General features: G+C 43.4%; 1 protein-coding gene across 2 annotated transcripts in view; it reads right to left on the reverse strand.

Moving 5' to 3' along the window:
* Positions 1–22,524, reverse strand: part of LOC105548783 (chromosome unknown open reading frame, human C10orf11) — a 1,000,756-nt gene that overhangs the window by 521,227 nt on the left and 457,005 nt on the right. For both annotated transcript variants that reach the window (XM_011992983.1, XM_011992972.1), the window contains exon 2: positions 2,709–2,835. In XM_011992983.1, coding sequence (XP_011848373.1) covers positions 2,709–2,835 — 127 coding nt within the window. The remainder of the gene's footprint in view (positions 1–2,708; positions 2,836–22,524) is intronic.

A 22,524-nucleotide genomic window follows, 5' to 3' on the forward strand; every position in this document is an offset into this window, starting at 1 on the left:
CTGTTTTAAGCCACTAAATGTTGGGGTGGATTATTATGCAGCAAAAGCTAATGTATAGAGCCCATATCTAAAGCATTTCATGGGGTAGCAATAACAATATGGAACATAGAAATTGTTGGAAAGCCTGCAACATTCTCACAGTTAGGTAGGAGAGTCATTTAGCTGAAAAAGTGGCATCAGAAGTACTGAGTTGAGAAGAGAACATGTGCTGTTATTGCCTGATTTTTACCTACCTTTCTCTGTGACTTCTGAGTCAAGTAGATGGGGAAGTTGATCTTCACAATCACATTTGTAGAGCAGAGGAAAAAAAAGGAAAGAAGTCTGTTTAGAACATTCACTGATAAGAAATGTGCTACAACAGCACAGTGATATCACCAGTCAGGTTTATAGCCACACAGTGTCTTCTGCTTCAGTCCCTCCTAGGCTATTACCATTACTCCCTTAGCATTACTGCTACAGATTGGAGAAGCAGAGGCACAGAATAGGGAAAGGACTCAACCAAAGACAAAGAACACCTCTCAGCACTCTGAAGCCAAGAGGCCTGCTTATCTCTGGTGACAGCAATACAGAGAATAAAACCATCATCCAGTCCAATGTATTTCTTTAAAAATGAGAAACAGAAGCTCACAGAAGATAACTTGCTCAAGGCCACACCACTAAATATGATTAAGCTGAGACGTGAACCAAAGTTCATGGAATCTAAAATTCTACAGAGACCTGGGACCTAGGATATGTCTGAAAATCCTTCTGTCCTTGATTGATTTGAGAATATTGGCCAAGTGATCATCTAAGACAGCCTAGAAAGCCATAAGACTACAATATTTTTCAAACAGTCATTGGGAAACTTGGTTGACTAATGGATATAAGAGGGGAAAATCCACCAAAATTTCATTATGACAAAGACTGTGAATCTACTTGCAGGCCCTCCCCTTCTACTTCTATCAAAGTGACAATTAATAGTGACCACAAGGAGCATATTTATAATACTATGGTCTGAATATTTGTTCTCCCCTCAAATTCATATGTTGAAATTCTAATCCCCAAAGTGATGGTATGTGGAGATGAGGCCTTTGGGAGGTGATTAGGTCATAAGGGTAGATCCCTCTGATGGGATCAGTGCCCCTATAAGAAGCAACTTGAAAAAGCTTGCTTTCTCTCTCTCTGCTATGTGATGATACAGCAAGAAAGTATCTTCACCAAGAAACCAACCATGCTGGCATCCTGATCACAAACCTCCAGCCTTCAGACTGTGAGAAATAAATGTTTGTTGTTTAAGCCACCTCATGTATGGTATTGTGCTATAGCAGCAAGAGCTGACTGAGACAATATCTTAGAGAACAAAGAAAACATTAACTTATGGCTTGAAGTATAAACACTAGCTAACAAATACTTCTGCAAATCACTCTTAAATGCTGGCATATGCGTATGTGCTAAACCTTACATGTATATCTGATTTTATTTTATACTCTACAGGAAAATGCCCTGGTTCCTTTTCTATTTCTAATTTATTTTATGAATGTGAACAAGTGATTTAACTACTCCAGGTCTCAAATGTTCCATCCAATAAAACAAAGCCATTGGACCACCGAGTCTGAAGCAACACAGTAGAATGCAGACATTGGACTTTGGACACAACACAGTTGACACTGAATCATCCGGGACATAGCATCTTGTTAATGTCTGGCTGTGTGCCTAGCCTCACCTCTTTCCATGTCTAGATAAACGCAAAAGACACACCCTTCTCACAGGGCTTGGTAAAGATGAATAACAACACACATAAGGAACCCAGCACCATGCCTCATTCCTAGGAGTGCTCAATAAGGAACAGCTAATGATAATCATGCATTCATCCCACAAATATTTATTGAGCTTGTACTTGGTGCCAGGCACTATTTTTTGTGTGAAGAACAGAGGAGTTAACAAAACCAAGGAAACTCCCTGTCCTATTGAGCTGGCATTCTAGTGCCGAGTAATCCACTACACTAACATTGCAGGAGCTAGGGGTCTTAGGTCACAGCAAGGGTTCCCTGATTCCATCCCCACTACAGAAACCAGAGCAACTAGTGCCTGGAAGTCTCACCCTAGGCTGGCTAGGTCCTTGCCTCCGTAGGGAAGGCCACATACTATCATGGGTCCCCTAGGCCTCCCATCAACAGCCCAGCATGGTATCCACCAGTGAGGGCATAGCCAGGCCTGGGCTTCACATGTCCCTGCCACCTTAGCTCCTTTCCCTCACCAAAACCGTTCCCTGAGCCTGCCCCAGAGCCTTCCAGAAATCTCCGAGGAGACGAAGTTTGCTTAGTGGCATTACCCAGGACTTCCCACCAGAGGTCGCCCTCCCACACAAGCCCAAGCAAACAGACAGGGCTTCGCCGCCTCTGCGGCGGTGACATTATTTTCTTTCTCTATTTTTATCTATTAAAAAGATTTCTTCACAGCCATAACTTAGATCCCTACACTAAAATGGAGCAACAGGAAGATATAATGGTGCGTTTCATTTATGAATGACCTATAATAAATTACTCTGAAGTGTCCCGAGTGCCAGAAGACAGAACGCTTTGTCTGCCCACGAACTGTATTTCACATACTTTAATTTAGCCGACACATAAAACTCATTTGACATTTTGCAGGTATTTGTGCAGGGTGGGGTGGGGGGACGACTGTGGGGCTGGGTGGGGAGTGGGGGCAGCGGGCAGAGGAAAGGATATTCGGTTCTTGTTGAGGGTTAAGGTATGCAGTCTGGGTAACCCTGGCAACACGAGGTCGTCCCCCAGCTGATTGTTGTCCAAGATGAGTTCCTCCAGGCTCCTGAATGCGCTCAGTCCTTCCAGTGACCTGCAATGACAAAGGCAACAGGAAAAATGATCCTGCACTAAATCAGGGAGGCCATTATGAGCCGAAATAAATATTTTAACCTTCCCTTTCAGGACTGGGAATAGTTTGGGCTTGGTGCCTGTCAGCAAAGTGAATGACAAGAATTAGTAGCAGGAGTCGAGGCGGGGGCGGCGGGGGAGAAGGGGCCGCTGGCACCCACCGCATCCTTCACGTATTGCCAACATGAAGGATGAGGGTCACTTAGTGAGTAGCCAGGATCCAAAACAAAGGGCTTCAGATACGGCCTGCAGGATAAATTTGTCAATGTCTTGTGCCTTCAGGCACCCAGCCTCGGCTGACCCTAACCTCCATTCCCAAGATAAATAACTCTGTCACAGTTCACCTTCATTCCCTGGACACAAATTCAAGTTGTCATCCATCATTCCTGCCCAGAAATATCATACCCTCTTACAATAATAAATATAACTTCAAGTATCATTTCTTAGCGGTTCTCCTCTGTACAGTCGTGGGGGAAACGGCAGGGAAGGCTTCCTTTCTCTGCGTTCACATCCTTTGACTTTTTTTTCCCCTCTGCCTTTTTTCTTTACTAATCACTTAATTTGCTTCTGCCCAGCGTCCCAGTGGCTGCCCCAAAGGCAAGGCATCTGCGGAATTACATAATCACTCCGGTCTGAGAGGCCTTTTTCTTTTATTATTTCTTTTTATTTGTTTTTGCTGCGGGTGGGGAGACGGGGGTTGGCGGAATTGCTGCTTCAAAGCTCCTGGCCTGAAGTTACTGTTTTAATTTATGGAAAGTGGATTTCTCACTTAATTTTTGAAAGAAGTGTAGAGTGCAACCCTGTAGATGTTGAGGCAGTAAATAAAAAGGCAACTGAGAGAATTAAGTACCCGACTCCAGAAAAAAAAAAAAAAAAAAAACCAGAAAGGGAAAAATAGCCTTGCTTATACACGTCGCTGAAAGTTAACTCTTAATTTTATGGGCTCTCATGAGTGTTGGGGGTGGAGGTGACACGGGGTAGTTGTGCACAAGTGCTTGCCTGGGCGCACACAGACATTAATTAAAGCAAGCCGGCCGGCGGAGGGGCTTACACAGAGACACAGACTCCCAGCTCGTTCACCTGCCAGACCCGGGAGATGTGCTGAGCCTGCACAGGCTGACAGCTGAGCTACGATGTGGACCGGAGGGAGACTCCTATGGGATGCCTGGCTATTCTATAAAATGACGAATCAGGGAGATGAATCGTCCACACTATTCATTTACTGATAGCGCTTCCATTAGAGCCCCGTGTGCTTGTGTGTGCAATGTCTGCACATCTGCTGTGAGTGTGAACTTCAGCACCAGAGCTTTCCCAAGGCATCCATAGCTCCCTTGTGGGATCTCTGCCAAGAGGACTCCAAAATAGGGAGTCAATACTTGCGAGGTGTAAAATGTGTTGTAATTAAATCTGTAGATTCCACTGGGCCCAGAGCTCTGCCTGCATATTCCATTCCTGCCAGACCTCGGGATGGTCCCACCCAGGACTTGACTCCCAGAGCATGCCTGCTCCTCCAACCAACACTGCCAGTCCCACCGAGGGAGGACACATTTTGGAGTAGGGGTCCAGAGGTCATCACGTTTCATTTCCTCCTCCTTTCTCTTTTGCCTCTTGGTTCCTAGAGGCAAAACACAACTTATGAGGATAAATGCTTGAAGGGCTGGATATCCCATTTATCCTGATGTGATGATTACACATTGCATGCCTGTATCAAAATATCTCATGTGACCCATAAACATCTCTACCTGCTATGTACCCACAAAAAATACAAACAAAAAAAAATTGTAAAAACCCACAACGTACGCACATCTAGGCAGGAAGGTTTGGGACTTTGCCTCCGCTCCTCCATTTCCTGTTGTGTGAATTCGGGCCTGTCAATAGCCCATCTGAACTCTACTGTTCTGTGCTCCTTCCAGCTCATAGGATCTTGTAGAGAATAAGTGAAGGATGGCTAACTGGTTAGTAGCATACGCTGTTTTGTTTTGTTTTGTTTTTCTTTTCCTTCCTCCTTTTATTCACTGTTTTGTTTCCTGACGCCCTGATCCTGGGGGTGTGTTTGGAATGCAGTGGACAGGCCCATGAACAAACCCACAGAGGAGGCGTGCAGGAAGTCAGGCTTGTGCAGGGGACTTTCGGGCTCTTCTGAAGTCCCTCCACTAGGGATTAGGGAGTGATGTGCCAAAAGGCTTCTCAGGACTGGGCCTGTTTGCCACTAGGAGAGGTGAGGCCACTTCCCCTTAGGGAGCCTTACGGGTGGCTAATAAGACCTTCGTGCACAAACATCAGTTGGGCTCTGCTCAAAGGCAGCATCCAAATACGTTGCTCCTACGTTATGTTATGCAAATATTAGACTCTTCTGATGAGAATCAGCAAATGGTTGGCAACTGGCAAGCAGAAGAAAGTTCCTTTCCAAAAGTGCTCCAGGGAGGCATAAAGCAAAACGACACAGCATGAAGATGGGGAGAGCCCAGGAGCACCAAGGAAGCGCCCACCTCCATCCAGACAGCCTTTCTTCCCTTGCAGGGTGGGCTATGGGGCAGAACCCCACACCAGAGTGAAACCTCCCAGAAGAGCTGGGAAGATCAGTCTCAAATCCCCTGTCACCTGCCTGGTTTTGAGACTCTTTTTGCCATGTGACGTTATTAGCTGCTCAGTAAAAAGAGAACCATATTACATGGGTGACTGCTAATGAATAAATCCCTGTTTTCATGTTATCAGTGTGGTGTGCTCCTGGGGATTTAATCAGCTAGATCCAGAGCTGAGGGCCGGGGCACCGAAGTCAGGGGGCAGAGAACATAGTGAATGGAGGTACTGGGGAGGACAGGTTTTGGGAGGTCCCAGCTGGCACATGGATGACAATACACATACACCTGGGAGGAGGTGGCTTTAACCTTTACGTTGATTTTTTTTGTTTGTTTTTCCTGTTGTTTTCTAGGGAGAAATAGGAGAAACAATATGTGTGTAGATCTTTGAGTTCATTCCCCTATATGCCAGATGCCTGCAAATATGTGCTGTTAAATAAAATGACAATTTGTCTGCTATCATCTTGTGTATGAACAGCAAAATGCACCCCAAAACCAGATCCCCCGTGGAGACGCCGACTGTCAGTCCAGCATCACTCGCCAGCTTCCTGGAGCAGTGCGATGTCTGAGGCATGGACTGGGGGCTGGTAGGAGAGAGCAAGGTTTCACCCAGGACCTAGGCACAGCCAGCTGGAGGGAGATCATCCAGGCCTGGATTGTCCTGGAAACCGAATCAGCACCCCTGGAACTCCCTGCAGGCTGCCTGCCTCCCCCTCCACCAGCAGCAACGCAGCCAGGATCTCACACACAGGTACCATCCTCTTACCTCCTTCCCTCATTCCCAGGGCTCTGCCTGGGCTCCCCCAGGAGCTGCAGCGGCTGCTGGGAGCATCCCAGTGCCTTTTCCAAAGTCACATCAAAATGACAAAACATCACAACGCATTGGGCTCCAGTGGATTCAAACAGAGAGAACTTTTAAGTTTCCACTGTAATTAACCCTATCCTCGTTAAGATAATTATGATCAAGCTTCCTGTCAGAGTTAATATCCCAACATCATCGCCTGTGGCTCACACTCTGCCCTCATTAGCTTATGAAAACAGCAGCGCTGAACGGGCGTGCAGCCCTGCCCAGGCCAGGCCAGTGGCTGGCATGGGGGGACCTCGGGTTGGGGACCAGGGGCCCCACAGAAGGGCCACCCCTTGAGCCCCAGTCCCTTCTGCTCCTGGGTGGGCACAAATCAGTGACCTTCATCCTTTCCCTGCAAATGAGCCACTCACCATAATGGAGGGGAAGAGCCAGGACCCGGGCCCAGGTAGGGCTGGCAGGCTTGGGCAGGAGCCTCTAATTTGTAGCCATTCCTCCCTGCCCCTTGCCCAGCCAAACACCAGCCAGGACATTGTACCATTAAAACCACCAGAGGATGCTTCCAGAACCCCTGGATCAATCCTTGGATCTAGGCTATGCTAAGAATTCAATCTCTCCTCCCTCAGTTCCAGCCTATACCAGGGGTGACAGGGTTGCGCCAACATGAGATGGGCAGTGAACAGGCGGAACAGCTGACCACAGACTCTAAAACAAAAGTGTCAGTCTCTTTGGGACTATATTTGGCCCCAAATCCAGGAGCAAAGGCTAGGATGTTCTCAAGCCAATCAAGAAAGCAAGATCTCCACAGAGAAAGTCTTTACCCTCTTCCTCAACTCTAAATATCCCTGCCCATATTTTTTTTTTTTTTTTTTTTTTTTTTTTCGGAGTCTTCGCTCTGTCACCAGGTTGGAGTGCAGTGGTACAATCTCGCTCACTGCAACCTCCGCCTTCCGGGTTCAAGTGATTCTCCTGCCTCAGCCTCCTGAGTAGCCGGCATTACAGGCATGCGTCACCAAGCCCGGCTAATTTTTGTAATTTTAGTAGAGACAGGGTTTCACCATGTTGGCCAGACTGGTCTCAAACTCCTGGCCTCATAATCTGCCCGCCTCGGCCTCCCAAAGTGCTGGGATTACAGGCGTGAGCCACCGCACCCGGCCAGCACAGACGTTTTCATACCTATACATTTTTATAATTTGTTTACCTAGTCCTGGAAGGGACATTCTTTTTTCCATAAAACTCTTTGTATATGCTTAAATGTATGGATAAAGACATAGATATGTAACTCTATATATTACTATATATATTATACATGTTATATATTAGTATATATAGTATGCATAGTTGGCTGTGTACATTTTTCGGCCATTCAAGTCACATAGCCATATATGTACACACACACACACACACACACACACAAATAATTATATAAATCAACTAATCCACACCATAAGTGTATCAAGATGAATAGAAATGTCTTTAAGAAATAGAAGAACATGAAAAAGGTTCGGGCTATGTGAAACAGAACGTACACTGACATCACAAGGGATTGCATCCAGCCTGGGCAACATAGTAAGACATCATTTGTAAAACATAAAAAATAGCCTGGTATGATGGTGTGAGCCTGCAGTCCCAACTATTCAGTAGGCTGAGGCAAGAGAATCGCTTGAGCCCAGGAGGTCCAGGCTACAGTGAGCTATGGTCATGTCACTGCACTCCAGCCTGGGCAACAGAGCGAGGCTTCATTGCTAAACAATAACAACAAAAAAAGAGGCAGTGGGTTACATGACCTTGGGGTCAAAGTCAACCCCAAAGCTCTACTGAGACCCCAACATGATGAATAATCCCTGAACTGCAGAGAGTAAAATTCAACACTCGTCTGAGAGACCTGAATCCAAGACCAGTCAAAAAGCTTAAGTATTAACAGTTAACTAGGTCTGAAGTCCCCTGCACCATATCTAAGAATATTAAGAAAACTTTCAAATATGATGCCTAAAGAATGAGTAATGAATAATTAGTAATGGAGAATAAGGAGCTAGAAGCTCTTGGAATTAATGTTACTTGAAAAAGGAGGTAAGAGGGTAGATTCTCCTATTTTGGACACATGAGGTTATATGATTACCCATATGAAATTCTGGTCAGATGATAACTCTCAGGAACCGGTATTTGCTTGCTGTAGGACAACATGAATAATGTATCTAATCATGTTATCCTTTTTACTTTTGCTACCAAGAAGCTCAGAGGTAAACTGTGACCCAGTTGTAAAAAGGTAATCCTTCATGATAACCATACCTGCTTTCTAACTTCATTTGTAAAGGCTTATACTTTTTTCACAGCTTTGGTATTTCATTTATCTATATATTGCTTTTTTATTTTATTGATTCTAATAAGCTAGCCCAAACCCTTTGTAGAATAAGGTAGGATATATATATCAATAAAATAGAATATAGATTCTCAAACAGGCAGATTCTGCACATTAAGGAAAAGTTTTGCAAGACCAGTTGTTAATGGAGATACTCATGTAGGAATAAAGAAGATATATATTGTATTCAGAGTTCGAAATGGTTGGCCAGGCATGGTGGCTCACGCCTGTAATCCCAGCACTTTGGGAGGCCGAGGAGGGTGGATCACGAGGTCAAGAGATCTAGACCATCCTGGCCAACATGGTGAAACCTCGTCTCTACTAAAAATACAAAAATTAGCTGCGCGTGGTGGTGTGTGCCTGTAGTCCCAGCTATTCTGGAGGTTGAGGCAGGAGAATGGCTTGCACTTGGGAGGAGGTGACAGTGAGCTGAGATCGTGCCACTGTACTCCGGCCTGGCAAACAGAGCAAGACTCCATCTCAAAAAAAAAAAAAAAAAAAAAAAAAGGCTTTGAATAAGCTTCTCATAATATCTTTGTGACAGGAAGGCAAAAAGTAGGCTAGAAAATGACAATCTTAGGTAGAGGCATAACTGCTTCAAAAATGTACCTGAAGAATACTGATTAATGGCTCAAATTGCTCTGTGGGTAGATTCTAGGGATTTTGACCCTGCTTTTTTGTTTTTTATTGTTTTTGCTTTTTTGTCAGTGACTTGGTTAAGGAGATGTGTATCACATTTATGGGGCACAGGACCCTAAAGAGATATTAAGAAAGACAAAATGGATCCAAAATGATTCTGTTAGAATCAACCATTGTTTCAGCTCAATAAGATGAAATTTCACAATATCTAATGTAAACTAAATAATAAAGTTCAACTATCCAAAAATATTTACTGAAAAAAATTAAAAGGCAAATGAAAATTGGGAAAATATTTTCAACCCCTCTAACAGTCTAAGATTTAACACCCTCAACATGGAAAGAGCTTTTATAAATCATTAAGGAAAACATGAAGCTCTAATAGAAAAATGATCAAAAACCTTGGATGGAAAATTCACAAGGAAATTTGTCAATAATAAAAATATGGGAGAAATTTTCAGCTTTATTAGAAATCTAGAATATTCAAATAAAAATAGTTACATCCTTTTCTTGGATTTTAACATAGTTTTGTCAAGCTTTTACTTCAAACAAATGCAAGACTAATGAGACAGTGAAATTGCTGGATGGCAATTTATATTAAAAGTCTTAAAAATAATTACCTTTTCATCCACCAATTCCAATTCCAATAACTTATTCAGTAAATATCAAAGATGTGTATAAGTTTATGTACAAGTATGTTCACTACAGCATTATTTATAATAACTGCAAGCAAGCCTAAATGCCCAAGGATTGAAGAATGATTAAATAAAACTCAATAGATCTGTATCATAAAATACTATGCAGGAATTAAAAATAATATTGTAGGCAGGTATCTAATGAGCCAGTACAATTTTCATGCTATACATTTAAGTACCGCAAATTAAGTCACAATGTAATATGGTACACACACCAAAATCTCATGCATGAAAATTAAAAGTCATCCATATGGTCCTCACCATTTTCCACACAAATTTTAATTTGTGCCAAGCTTTTCTGGTCATTTTCTTCCATGTTAATGGTTAAGAATCATCAAAGTCATCTTTCTTAGTGGTTCTAGAAACTGCTGTTAATATACAATCTTGTACACAGAGATGTTATAACAATTCTGTACACACATACACAAACACACTTAAATGTATATATATATTTGTGTGTGTGTGTGTGTGTGTGTTACCTATCTATATCTCCCAGATACATACCATTAACCCCCAGGCAATGAGTTTATCAGTCATTTTTCAAATAGTTTTCTCTAGCTACTACATTTTCTATCATGAATATGCATTTTATAATCAGGAAAAACCACAGTTAATATTTCTTTTAAATAAAACAAGACAATTCCACACGCATAACATGTAGAAGCTTTAGAGAAAGAGCAGTGTCTGGGAAGAGGACTTAGTACGAATCGCCAGCGACCACCACAGAAGAAAATCTGATCCCAATCCACTCTACTACTTTCCTGGTCCCTAAGTGTCTGTGCCTGGAGCTTTGTTTGAATCCTGGGTGCCAGATTCAAAGGGGGATTTGCATTCAGAAACACCACCCAAGGAGAACCACCAGGAGGTGAAGGGTGTAAGAAACAGTGATTGAGACACTTAAGGTTGCTTAACCAGGATCAGAGAAGTCTTAGTCTTTTCAAAGTCCTAAGTCTACAGGGTTCCAGAATGCAGAATCAAAAACAAATAGAAAATTATATAAGCTGGGAGGAAATGTCTTGAATCAATTTTTTGAAACTTGTCAAAATGGAGAAGCTGTTCACTAAAGGATGAGCTGCCCTGAGAGCCACTGTACTTAACTTGAACAGAGGCTAAAGTCATGGAGAATGTTTAGAGGGAATTTCTGCATAGAGATCAGATTCGATGACCTCTAATATTCTATCCAGATACTGTGGTTATCTGACTGGAGCTCTTTCCTTTGTAACCACAGTTTATAAGGGCTGTTAAGTCAGTTCTGCTCTGCCAAAGGGTCCCTTATGAGTCAGTCTGGTAGGAAGAGGGTAGCAGAGTTTCAGCACACTAAACTCTGCCTCATTCTTTTAGCTGGGACTGCGCAAGGCTTCTTTAATATTTTCCTAACTATGGGAAGGGTGTAGCATGTGCCCATAATAAAAAGGCACATGTTAGCACCCTGACCTCTTACAGAATGTAAACTACATATTAGAGCTACAGCCCTATCCATGTAAAATATACCCTATTATAGTCTTCTTATAGACTCATAGACTTTGAATCCTAGAGGAATTTTAGGCTCTTCCACTCTTCCCCCACTTCACAGAAGATGACTAATGTCCTGAGAGGTAAAGTGGCCTACCTGAAAACACACATGAGTCACCAGGCCACATTTAGAACCTGTGTACATAAAGTGCAGTGCTTCCCAACTATGTTAAACCACCTCTACATACTTTCTCACTGTGGTCCAGAAATGGAATTTCACCATCGCAACATGCTTTACCCAAACATTATATGTAGCTTTGTAACCCATTCATTGTATGTCCTCAATTATAAATACAATGATGAACCTAAATGGTTTTCAAGTTATTTTTCCTTTCACTCTGTACCCCATGGATCTTTCTAGAACAATCTCCCAAAGAGCTAATTCTTAGAGTTTTTTTCCTTTGAAGTATGCATTAGGTGGAACTGGGTTGAGATTTATCCACTAATGATCCCCTTAGGGTGCACCTCTATAGCTTATTAATTCATTCATTTATAAAAATGTATTGAGTGCCAACTCCATGCTTAGTACCTTGCTAGTCTCTGGAGCTACAAAGATGACTGTGCAATAGTCCCCTACTATTAAGTAGTAGGTATAGACGGGGAAGCAGTTACCAGATAATGCAGGGTAATAGATTGGGATGAGTAGTGCTACTCTGAGAAGGGGCTGGGGCTGGTGAAGGAGATGGGCTTGAGCTAAGTCTCAATGCAAATGAATTCTCATCTTTTGAGCATCTGCTGATACTTTATTCCCCATTTGGTGGTGAGGGAACATAAGGAAAAGAGATAACTTGATCCTGGCACTCAAGTAAGCTACAGTCCAGAAAGCTGATTTGCTACTAAAAAGCGTGGGGTGTGGTATTCATTTCCAGCATGACAGGAATTCAGTGAGCACGAGCATCTGGTGATACGAATGATGCACAAGTCGTGGAATCTGCTCCCAATGCTCTTACCATCTATGAAGGAGAGAGAGACGCTGGGCTTGGAATAAGGGGACACCATACAGGACAGCGTATCAGTAAGCGGCATGGATATGACGGGCTCTGGAAGTTGAGAGGAAAGCAATGAGGGCTGTAGTAAGCCCTTTCTGTTTTTGGCCCATCCATCCTATGCTTGTACTGAAGATATTATAGCAAGTCCCTAAGGACAGAGACAAGGACCAGGTATCTCTCCATGTACATACTAGATGAAGGACAGCCTCCATATCTTGCTCCCATCATTCTCCTTCTTTGGGCTATCCTTCCTCCTCAAAGCAAATCTTTCCTGTCTTTTTCCCACCCTGGTGACAGGGTTTGGCCTGGGCTTTGACTATGTCTCTGAAATTATTTTGATTCACGGCTTGAGATTTTACAAAACCGCACATGCACTCATGGAGCCTGTGGCCTCGGGATCTTGTTTGTTTTTAAGAGTCTAAAGAGTGAGTTTGTTTGGCGGGCTCTATAAATGGGGGTTTTCTTTGCTAGGGAGATGTGAGAGAGTAGACACGGTGTACCGCAGCCACGGTATGTGTGCACCTCACCATGGGGCGCAATGCAGAGCCTGGTGGGGCAGGCGCCCACAGCCATTGGGCAAACATATGTTGGGCCAAGAACACTGCTCCTCAACCTCATGAACTGTTTGCTTGAAAGATAACAGTGTCTCTTCTACACAAGCCTTTCACCACCCTCCATAAAGGGAATTTTTAATTCAACAGATGGTGTCTACTCATTGCAAGCCAACCAGAAAAGGAGACATTTACACGGCTGGGTCTCAAGGCCCCAGGGACCCCGAGGGCCCCTAATCAAATACTTGCCCAAAGACCAGCTCCCCACGGGCAGGGGCCCCCTGGAATGGACTCAGGCCAGGAAAGCCAGTAAAAACGTGCCAACTGTTGATTCTGTAAGGTCCCAATTGGCTGAAAAAGGTGAAAACATGTTTTCTGTCCCAGACTACAAGATAGCTTTATATCTCCAGCAGGAAAGAAGGCCCCAGGAGATATGGTGACCTCCAAAAGTGGCGTGCTTCTGGAACCGTTTTCTTTCTTCCAAAATAGCTCTAGCTCTATGGTTCACAAAACCTCTCAAAGAATAATTTGGTGAGCTTTGCTTTCCAGATCCTCTTATGGCACGTCCTGAGCCCTGTGTACTTGCACCTAACAATGCTAGGGACAGAGAAGAGATCAACTGTTTCCAGTTGTGCAGCATGGAGAAAAAGAGATTTTCCCAGCACTGAACCAAGGTTATTTCCTCTGTGTCTGCCTCTGGTTATCTGACTGCTGCTCATGGCAGCAGAAAGCCAGTACAGTGTTTTCACAGGGAACGTGTTGTTCGAATGAGGAATATCTTGTCAACTCAGTGAGGCCAAACACAAATGAGGTCGGTGAACACACAGCATAAGACCACTCCATTTAGAGGCATCAGCTCTGTTTTCAAGTCCTGGTTTTGTGGTCTAAGACTTTGGGAAAAATAACACTTGCAAAATGTAACTTTCTAATCTTTCAAAGTAGCAGAAAATCCCTGACCTGTCCAATTTGCAGATATCAGAATGGGGATCAGCCGAGATATAGTACATGAAGACAAACCTAGATCAATTGCTGTTTAGCTGAAAGATTGTTTTTGAAAAATAAATGTGGATATTTTCTTTTCAAAGGAAGAAATTAGTTGCCTCAGAAAAGGATGCAGGTCGGTGGCTAAACCTCCAAAAGAAATACTGATATGTTTCAGAATCATCTGAATGCTTGGGGAGATGGCAGCTCGGGAGAGCCTCTGTCTTAGGAACAACCAGGGAACCTGATCTGGGTCCTGCCTTGGTTAGCATCTTGCTGCAGTATTTCAGTCAAACCCTTGCCCCTGTGGGCCTCACTGTACTTTTTTGTAAACTAAGGAGGCTAGACTAGATTATTTTGGAGGTCTCTTCATTTTTAAACATCCCATGCACTAAAGTGGGTTGCAAGATGAAAACTCTCAAAGTTTTATCATTGCCTTAATTGTTCCACCATTCAGTAAAAAGTTCAGCATGAGACTGGCAGACTATCCCTAACCCTCAGATGGCCAAAAAGATGGGGGTCAGAGAGCAGGGCATGTTTCAAGCCTCAAGTATGAAATCTGATTAATAAAAACGATCTGGGGAAGGGGAAAGTTAGGGGAGAAAAGAACTCCCCCCTGCTTTTCTTCATCTTTCATAGCAACCCAAACTAGGAAGTGAGAGGCAAAACGTCACACGCTTAGAGGGCAAAAGATAAATGTTTGATGAATTGACCATTGGTTGTGAAGTGATGGGCTTTGTATGTGCATAATGGCTGAGCTGCTTTTCCAAGCCGATTGCCTGCCAAGATAAGAAGCCATAATGGATGGACCTTGAGATGCCCTGGACAGAGGCAGCTTTAATTTGACTGGTTTTAATAAAATTAATTCTTAAAAAAAAAAAAAAGATGGCAGAAGGAAGAAGATAGTAATTTGAAGAGATCAGAAAGGCTGAGAATTATATATACAGAGAGTAGACATTAACTATTGGTTTTTCCATTCATTGCGCTAGTCAAGTAAGCATAAGAAGAAAGTTTGATCTTACTACCTCTATAAGTCGTCAAAAAGTTTATAGGTGCCCAGCATTGTCCATTGTCCAAACAGAGATGCTTGTGATACAGAAATTAAACAGACTTATTGAATAGAAAGGTACTCTAACAACCACAGACTGGATCCTTCATTCATTTATTTATTCTTCTTACAGCAAATATTTATTGAGCATTCCCTAGCCAGGCTCAGGATAAATAAATTAGGTTTTCTCCCATCCCACATGGAGCTGGTGGAGCAATGAGGCCTGGTGGGGAAGGCTTTCCTTGCAAAGTAAGGAAGATTATTCTGGTCTAAGGACTCCTACCATGCTAGGTGCTCTCTGCCAGGCAGCCAGATCTGCACATCCTCGCACTCTGGGCCCTGAGGCTAATTGCCCATTTCTCCCTGATTTGGTGGTGTTTACTCCTTGATATGGTGCCTTGGCCCTACATTTGTGTTTGCCTTCACTTAGTTGACAAGATCAAGATAGTCTCCATTAGAACAACATGATGCTTGTGAAAACATCACAAGGCCAAGAGCAGCAATCAGACAACTAGAGAGGCAGATGGAAGAAAAGAGTTGTAGTTGAGCCCCAGGAAAAATTCTAGCCATGCCCGTGAGTCAATCACTGGTGGACTTTTGTTTCTTGCATATACAAAATGCGGGGTTAGAGTAGGTGACTGGCTCCATCTTTTGACTAACTTTTATTTGAGGCCTTCTATGAATTAGATACTCTGCCAGGCACTAGGAGTACAATCCTGTCCTCCAAAAGCCCCAAATCTCACGAAACAAGGGCACAGATGACCATTAACTCAATGAGGTTTCAGTGCTTCTTCTGCTTCCAAGTGACCTCAAAAGGTCTCTAAGATCTCTTCTAATATCCAAATATCTTAAGATTAGTATCCTCACCTCCACTTTTCTTTGACTTTTAAGATAACGTCCAGAATTACAAAGAAGTTTGGTTATTCATGCACTGAAATGGTCACCTTCCAGAATATCATGCATTTTTTCCAGTGTCAGGAGGACACTTTTCCTTTCTGCTTAGGAAAAAGCCTATGCAAAGTGCAACACTGAAAAAATGTCTTCCCCCTGCTCCCGCCTCTGCAAGTATACATTTTTCCATAACTGTAAAAGGAAAGTCACTCATTACTAAACAGCTCAGCAAGGCTCCCACTACTGGAGAATATAAAGTTTTATGAGCAGGTCTCTCCTTCTCTCTCTGGGTGTAAGTGAGAAAGTGAGTGAGAGAAAAAGCCGGAGAGGCCTGGCTCAGGAGTCCAGGGTGAATTATAGACTGCCGCTCAAGATTCACAGCTCTTTGTGGTAGGAGGTTAATATTCTCACATGTCATTAGGTCTGCTGGCTCTCCTGATGGTTCATTGAAGCAGGCAGCAAATTATTTCCTCATGCTGCAGAGGACAGCACACTTCAAAGCAAGGAAACTCAGGTCAGGACAGGCCTCTTGGTGGATTAATGAGTTGGGATCACCATGGGTTGTCTGTAGGTAAGAATGGGCCTGAAGCTTTTGACAAAGCTAACTTTTTGATCAGTCTTGACCTGGCTTTCAAGCCAGACCTCCAGATTTTATTCCTATCACCTTCTAAGGATCTGCCAAGACCTGCAGGAAGATTCAGTAGTGTGTCTGGTCATTTTATCTTCACTTGAAAAGCCCCCACCTGCTCACTACTGACGTACATCACAACTACAGGTCAAGGTAGAGCTTAAACCCCATTTCTTAGAGGAGACTTCTCTGTCTGTCCCAAACCCAACTGACCATGCCTGGACTTCTATTTGCACACTTTCTCTACCACTGGTCCATGAATTTGGTCTATTGTCCAGCTGTCCCAGGTATCTTACTCTTGTCTCCTTGACAATTAATTAAGCTCTGTGACCATGGGCACAGTGGGTTATATCTCTTTGCATCCTCCTAGCAGGCCCAAATCCCAATCCTGCCTCTTTTCCAGAAGAAAAGTCCAAGAAGACAGCCAGAAATGTTTCTAATACAGGCTCATCAAAAAATGTATGTGAAGGCAGCTCGAAAAACCTCACTTTTAAAGATAACACTAACTGAGGGCAAGTTGAAGGAAGAGTGATGAAAAGCGTAAGACACTCATAGGAAGGCATGGAAAAACGCAAGGTTGACATTCCTCAGGCGTAGAATTGCTCAGTAAGCACATTTAGTGCAAATGTCCACCATAGTCTATATTCTGTTCTTTTCAGTTCCAGGTTTTCTGAACAGCAGTGGGGCTCTCACTGGGGTCTTCAGCACCATCTGGGAGGTTGCCACGGTGAGGGGATTGGGAGCTGCCAGGGAAACCTAGAGGAGACTCTGCTCACAGGCCCTTTCCAGGCCCCACACCCAGGGGCCCCTGAGTGGGCAGCTTGGGCAGGAGTCAGTGGCTGTGGATACCCAAATGTCTTCACCTTAGAGTGAGGGGCCTGCACTGGGGTTGAAGGAATAAAAAGAACTAACATCAGGCAGCCACCCATTTCCAAGCTGGAGGTTCAAATGGAAGCTTGGGAAAGTGCTTGGCAAACCAGAAAGCACTCAAGAAATGTAAGTGAAGGTGCTTCCTGTTCCAGGCCTGTCCTCTTCCTCTGCCAGACTTAGAAATGTTCTTTTTTGTTTTCTGCTGTTCCCTCCCTATCATTTTCCATAGATCCCCACTCTCTTTCTTCTAAAATACCTTTACCTGCTTTTATGTAACATGTTTTCCTTAACATGCATAGGGAAATCAAATAAAAACCACATGTGCATATCCATGTACCAAGTATCCACACACATACAATACAGACAGCTGAGAGAGGCAGGGTAGGCGACCCCCATCAGGTCCAGCCTGGGTCAGACCCCACCTCAGGCAAAGTTACCGAGCAGCCCTTCCTCAGCTCACCTTGTGTTTGATGCAGCATCCAGAAAAGCACTACCCAGGGGTCAGCTGGCTGAACTTACTACACGATCAGAGCCCTCCCCTATCTGGGCTCAGATTCCTCCAGAGTGGAATCAAGGGGAGTGACCACATGAGACTGTGTAAAAGGGTGGCTCGTGGACCACCTGTACCAGAATCTCCTGAGACTTACAAAAAATTCAGAAGCCCATGCCCAGCCCTGACTTACATATCAGGCTCTTTGTGTGTGGATATCCATGATCTAATTCCCCATCTCATATCTATGTCTACTGCAGTATAAGAACCACTGGGGTCCTCAACTCAAATACGTCTTCAGGGTCCAGTCAGGTGATACACTGCATTTCAATGAATCCAAGTTGCACCAATTATAGGCACAACATTATTTTATGTACTAGAAAAAACAAAAAAACAAAAAAAAAACACTGTGAATAAAGAATGACCCAATGTTTTCCTACCTTAAAATGCCTCAGGAACATTCCTTTTTTATATTCTGCTTGTTACTTTGCCAGAAAATACGACTCAAGGTCATTATTTCAATAATAAATATTTTCTTTATAATGTCAAGTTTATGCTCTTTCTGTTAACACAATAGTTTTGTCTTTCAATGCCAAATCACGATCAGTTCGTAAATGACACGTGAAGTACCAAAAATCTGTATAAGTCAACTGCAGCAAAAATAATAAGAACCACCATGACCCAATTCAAGTGTGCCCTGATAACAGCAGCTCCATCACAGCCGCCTGCTGGTCAGTGACAATCTCAAGAAGCCATCAATTTTAAGATGGATTCAGGTATGCTAACATGTAAAAGAAATGTACATCTCAGAAGTGCTGAAATGCGACAAATGCACATAAGACAATAAGGAGTGGTGAGGGCTGAAGGAATCAGAGAGCACACACTCTACTGCGTGACAGCCATATTCGCATCTGTGCTGTCCACAAACACCACAGTGAGCTGTACCTGCCCCAAGGGTAAGATGATCATAAAATTTGCTGTCTAAATTGGGATACTTCCTAGAGTAAAGGGGACCCTTACTGATTATGCCAGGAAAATGGCATAAACTCAAACTGTCCTGGGCAAACTGTGATGAAAGTTACTCCACCTATTTGCCAGCAAACAGTAACCCCTTGGTAACACGATCACCACAGCTGATCAATCTGAACATTTAGAATCTGTAACATTATGCATTGATTGAAGCTTCTTTTCACTTTATGTCTTAAAAATCTCCAGGGCCAGACACGTTGGCTTACTCACGCCTGTAATCCCAGCACTTTGGGAGGCCGAGACAGGTGGATCACGAGGTCAAGAGACCGAGACCATCCTGGCCAACATGGTGAAACCCCGTCTCTACTAAAAATACAAAAATTAGCTGGGCATGGTGGCACGCACCTATAGTCCCAGGTACTCAGGAAGCTGAGGCAGGAGAATTGCTTGAACCCGGGAGGCGGGGGTTGCAGTGAGCCAAGATTAAACCACTGCACTCCAACCTAGTGACAGAGTGAGACTCCATCTCAAAAACAAACAAACACACAAAACCAAAACAAAAAATGAAAAACAAAAAAAAAAACCTCCAGAAGCCTGACATCTTTATGCCTTGTAGAGTTCCCTTAAGTGTCCTCAACTACCTTGCAATTACCCAAACTACCACTTCCTAATATGACATGTCTGTGCATTTTCCCGAGACCACTGCAAAATCCCCTAGAGATCCCTACAGTCATTTGAAGGGATTAGATCAGTGGTTCTCAAGTGGGGGCTATGTTGTCCCCCAAGGGACATTTGGCAACATCTGAAGACATTTTTTATTGTCATGACTGGGTAGTGCTACTAGCATTTAGTGAACAGAGGCCAGGGATGACACTAAACATCCTACAATATGCAGGACAAGCCCTGACTACAAAAATTATCAGTCCCAAAGTGTCACTGGTGTCAAGGTTAAGAAACCCTGGATTAGATCGAGGATAAGACTTTTGCTCTGTCTATTGTTGGGCAAACTGCTCTGCTTCCTTTGAGTTCTGACAACTGTCCTGGCGAGCTGTCTTCCACAGCTGCCAAGGGTTACAGCGAAATCTGGGAAGGAGCCTCCACAGTGATGGAAGAGATGGCACAGATGTCAGTCTCCACGAGGAAACTAATAGAACTTTCTCAGTTTCATGGGAGCAGACAAGATTGACAGACTGCATGACTTTGCCCTTCTCCAACGTCACTAGAAAAGAAAGTGACAGCAAATATATCAGGCAGGTTGAAGCTGCAGCTCTCATTAGTGTTCGGGGGCCCTGAACTTTCACAGATGTGTTTGCACATCTGCCCTGGAACCCACAGCAGCCCAGGAAAATACCCCATGCTGAATGGGCTTGTTCCAGGCTTAAGAAAAGTCCCCTCGGACATTTCAGATCTGCCCCAACACAGCTGCCTGAGTGTAGGAAGTCACTTTCATCACTGTTGATGGGCTACTTTCTCCATGGGAAGTAGCAAGTGGGCTGGAAGTACTACAGGAAGACACCTCCCCACATAGACACCTTTTAGAGTATGGAGACTCCTAAAGGTAATGGGAGACCTCAGACAGAAAACAAGAGGACTGATTCAGGACCAAGGACAGAACATGAAGAGTAGAGGTCTCAAATCCAAGCCAGAAACATCTCCTGTGAAATTAGTTTCCTTGGGCTACTGTTGCAAAGTACCACCAACTGGGTGGCTTAGAACAAGATATATTTGTCTCACATTCCTAGAGTGGAGAAAGCTGAAATCAAGGTATCAGTAGGGCCACGCTGCCTCTGAAGGCACTAGGGGAGTGTCTGTTCCAGACTTCTCTCCTAGCTTCTGGTGGCGTGCAGCCTACGTCCAGCCTTTGGGTGGCATCTGCCCCAGCCTAACTCCAGCCTTCATGTGGCTTCCGCCCCAGCCTAACTCTGGCCTTTGCACGGCATCTGCTCCAGCCTAACTGCGGATTTACGGGGCGTTCACCCAACACACGTGTGCATCTCTTCACATGGCATTCTTTTTACAAGGACACCAGTTGTATTGAAATAGGGGCCTACCCTGCTCCAATATGAGCTTTTCTTAACTGGTGATATCCACAACAATCCTATTTCCATGTAAGGTCACCTTCTGAGGTACTGGGGGTTAGGGTTTCAAAGTATGAATTTGGGAGAGGATCACAATTCAGCCCATATACAATTTCTAAGTTACTACTATTCTTATAAGAAATGCCAAGGTTCTCATCCAGGCCTAAGGAAGTGCTTTCATGAGGAGGCAACATCCCAAGCAGCTATGTGGGCCAGGTATTACGAACTGCGAACCCTAAGCACTGATGTGGCAGTCAAATCCAACCTCCTTAAATCCATTTATTTTTATTCTCTTTTCCTAAGACCTGGCTTCTGATTCCTAGTGCAAGATGACCATCATTCAGACTATAAAAGTACAGCACACTATTTATCTAAAGTTCACACTTGAATCCATCTTCATTCTCTGAAACACACTCACAAACCTAGAGGTAAGTGAATAACGCCTGGCATGAAGTCAATGTTCAATAAAGGTGTGTTCCTTTTTCCTCCAGCTCTCAGTCCCAATGATGATGTCACAAAATCAAGATGTTACAGAAGATCATAAGCATTGAGTCAGAAAACTCGGTTAAAGCAGTATTTCAAGATTCTAGTCGCAATTCTTGGCCAACGTAGAGAAAAGGGAGATAAGCAATGGTTATTATGTTGACACTAAAGGAAAAAAGATTAAAAACTAAAACAAAACCACCTACCAAAATAAATAAACCAAAGCTAAAAAAAAAAAAAGAAAAAAAAAATTCAGAGTATTTGGGCCACCCGGTGTAGGGGCAATGAGTAATATACCTTTTTGAGACTATTTTACCTTTTTAAAGCTATTTTCTTAACAGCCTTAAAAGAATCACCGTCATGAGTCAGAAATCAACATCATCAAAGGAAAAAAGTCAACATATATTTAAATAGAACCTCCATTGCAGTTGCTTTTATCTGAAGTATTAGACAACTGCTGCACTTAAATTGTTTATAATTCTTATGGAGAGACAAGATGTCGACATGTGGAAATTAAACAATACAAGATTCAAGGAGTAACTCAAGATAACAATAGAACTGTCACAAAGCAATATATGATTATATGCCACATAAACAATATAGAAAATAAGTGCTACAAGAACTCAGAGGGAGTGATTACTTTAGGCTGGAAGTCCAACAATGACAATTTCAAAGAAGTAAATTCTGAGATGAGACTTGAAAATCATAAAAGTATATTTTGTATAATCTCTTTAAGAAAACAGAGGAGTTGGTAATGGAAGTTCTAGATTTTATTCTAAAGTAGCTAATATTATTTAATGATTAAAGACAGTCAATGAAGCTTTAGAAGGAGCCTAAGTTGTTGAACAAAGAGGTTCAATGGCTTGAGCTCAGATCCTTCAGTCAAAGTGGCATCATGTTAAGTGGATACCTCATTATTAAGTGATACCAGCATAATGGCATGTTCAGACTGATAGCTGATGGTGTGGCAGGCTTCTTCTAAGATGACTCCCAGTGATCCCCTGCTTCTGGTAGTCACAGCCCTGCAACCCCTTCCACTTGAGTGTGAGCTGGACCTCTTGACTTGCTTCTAATGAACAGAATCCTG

This window comes from Mandrillus leucophaeus, unplaced genomic scaffold (genome assembly GCF_000951045.1).
Source record: "Mandrillus leucophaeus isolate KB7577 unplaced genomic scaffold, Mleu.le_1.0 Scaffold111, whole genome shotgun sequence".
Taxonomy (NCBI): domain Eukaryota; kingdom Metazoa; phylum Chordata; class Mammalia; order Primates; family Cercopithecidae; genus Mandrillus; species Mandrillus leucophaeus.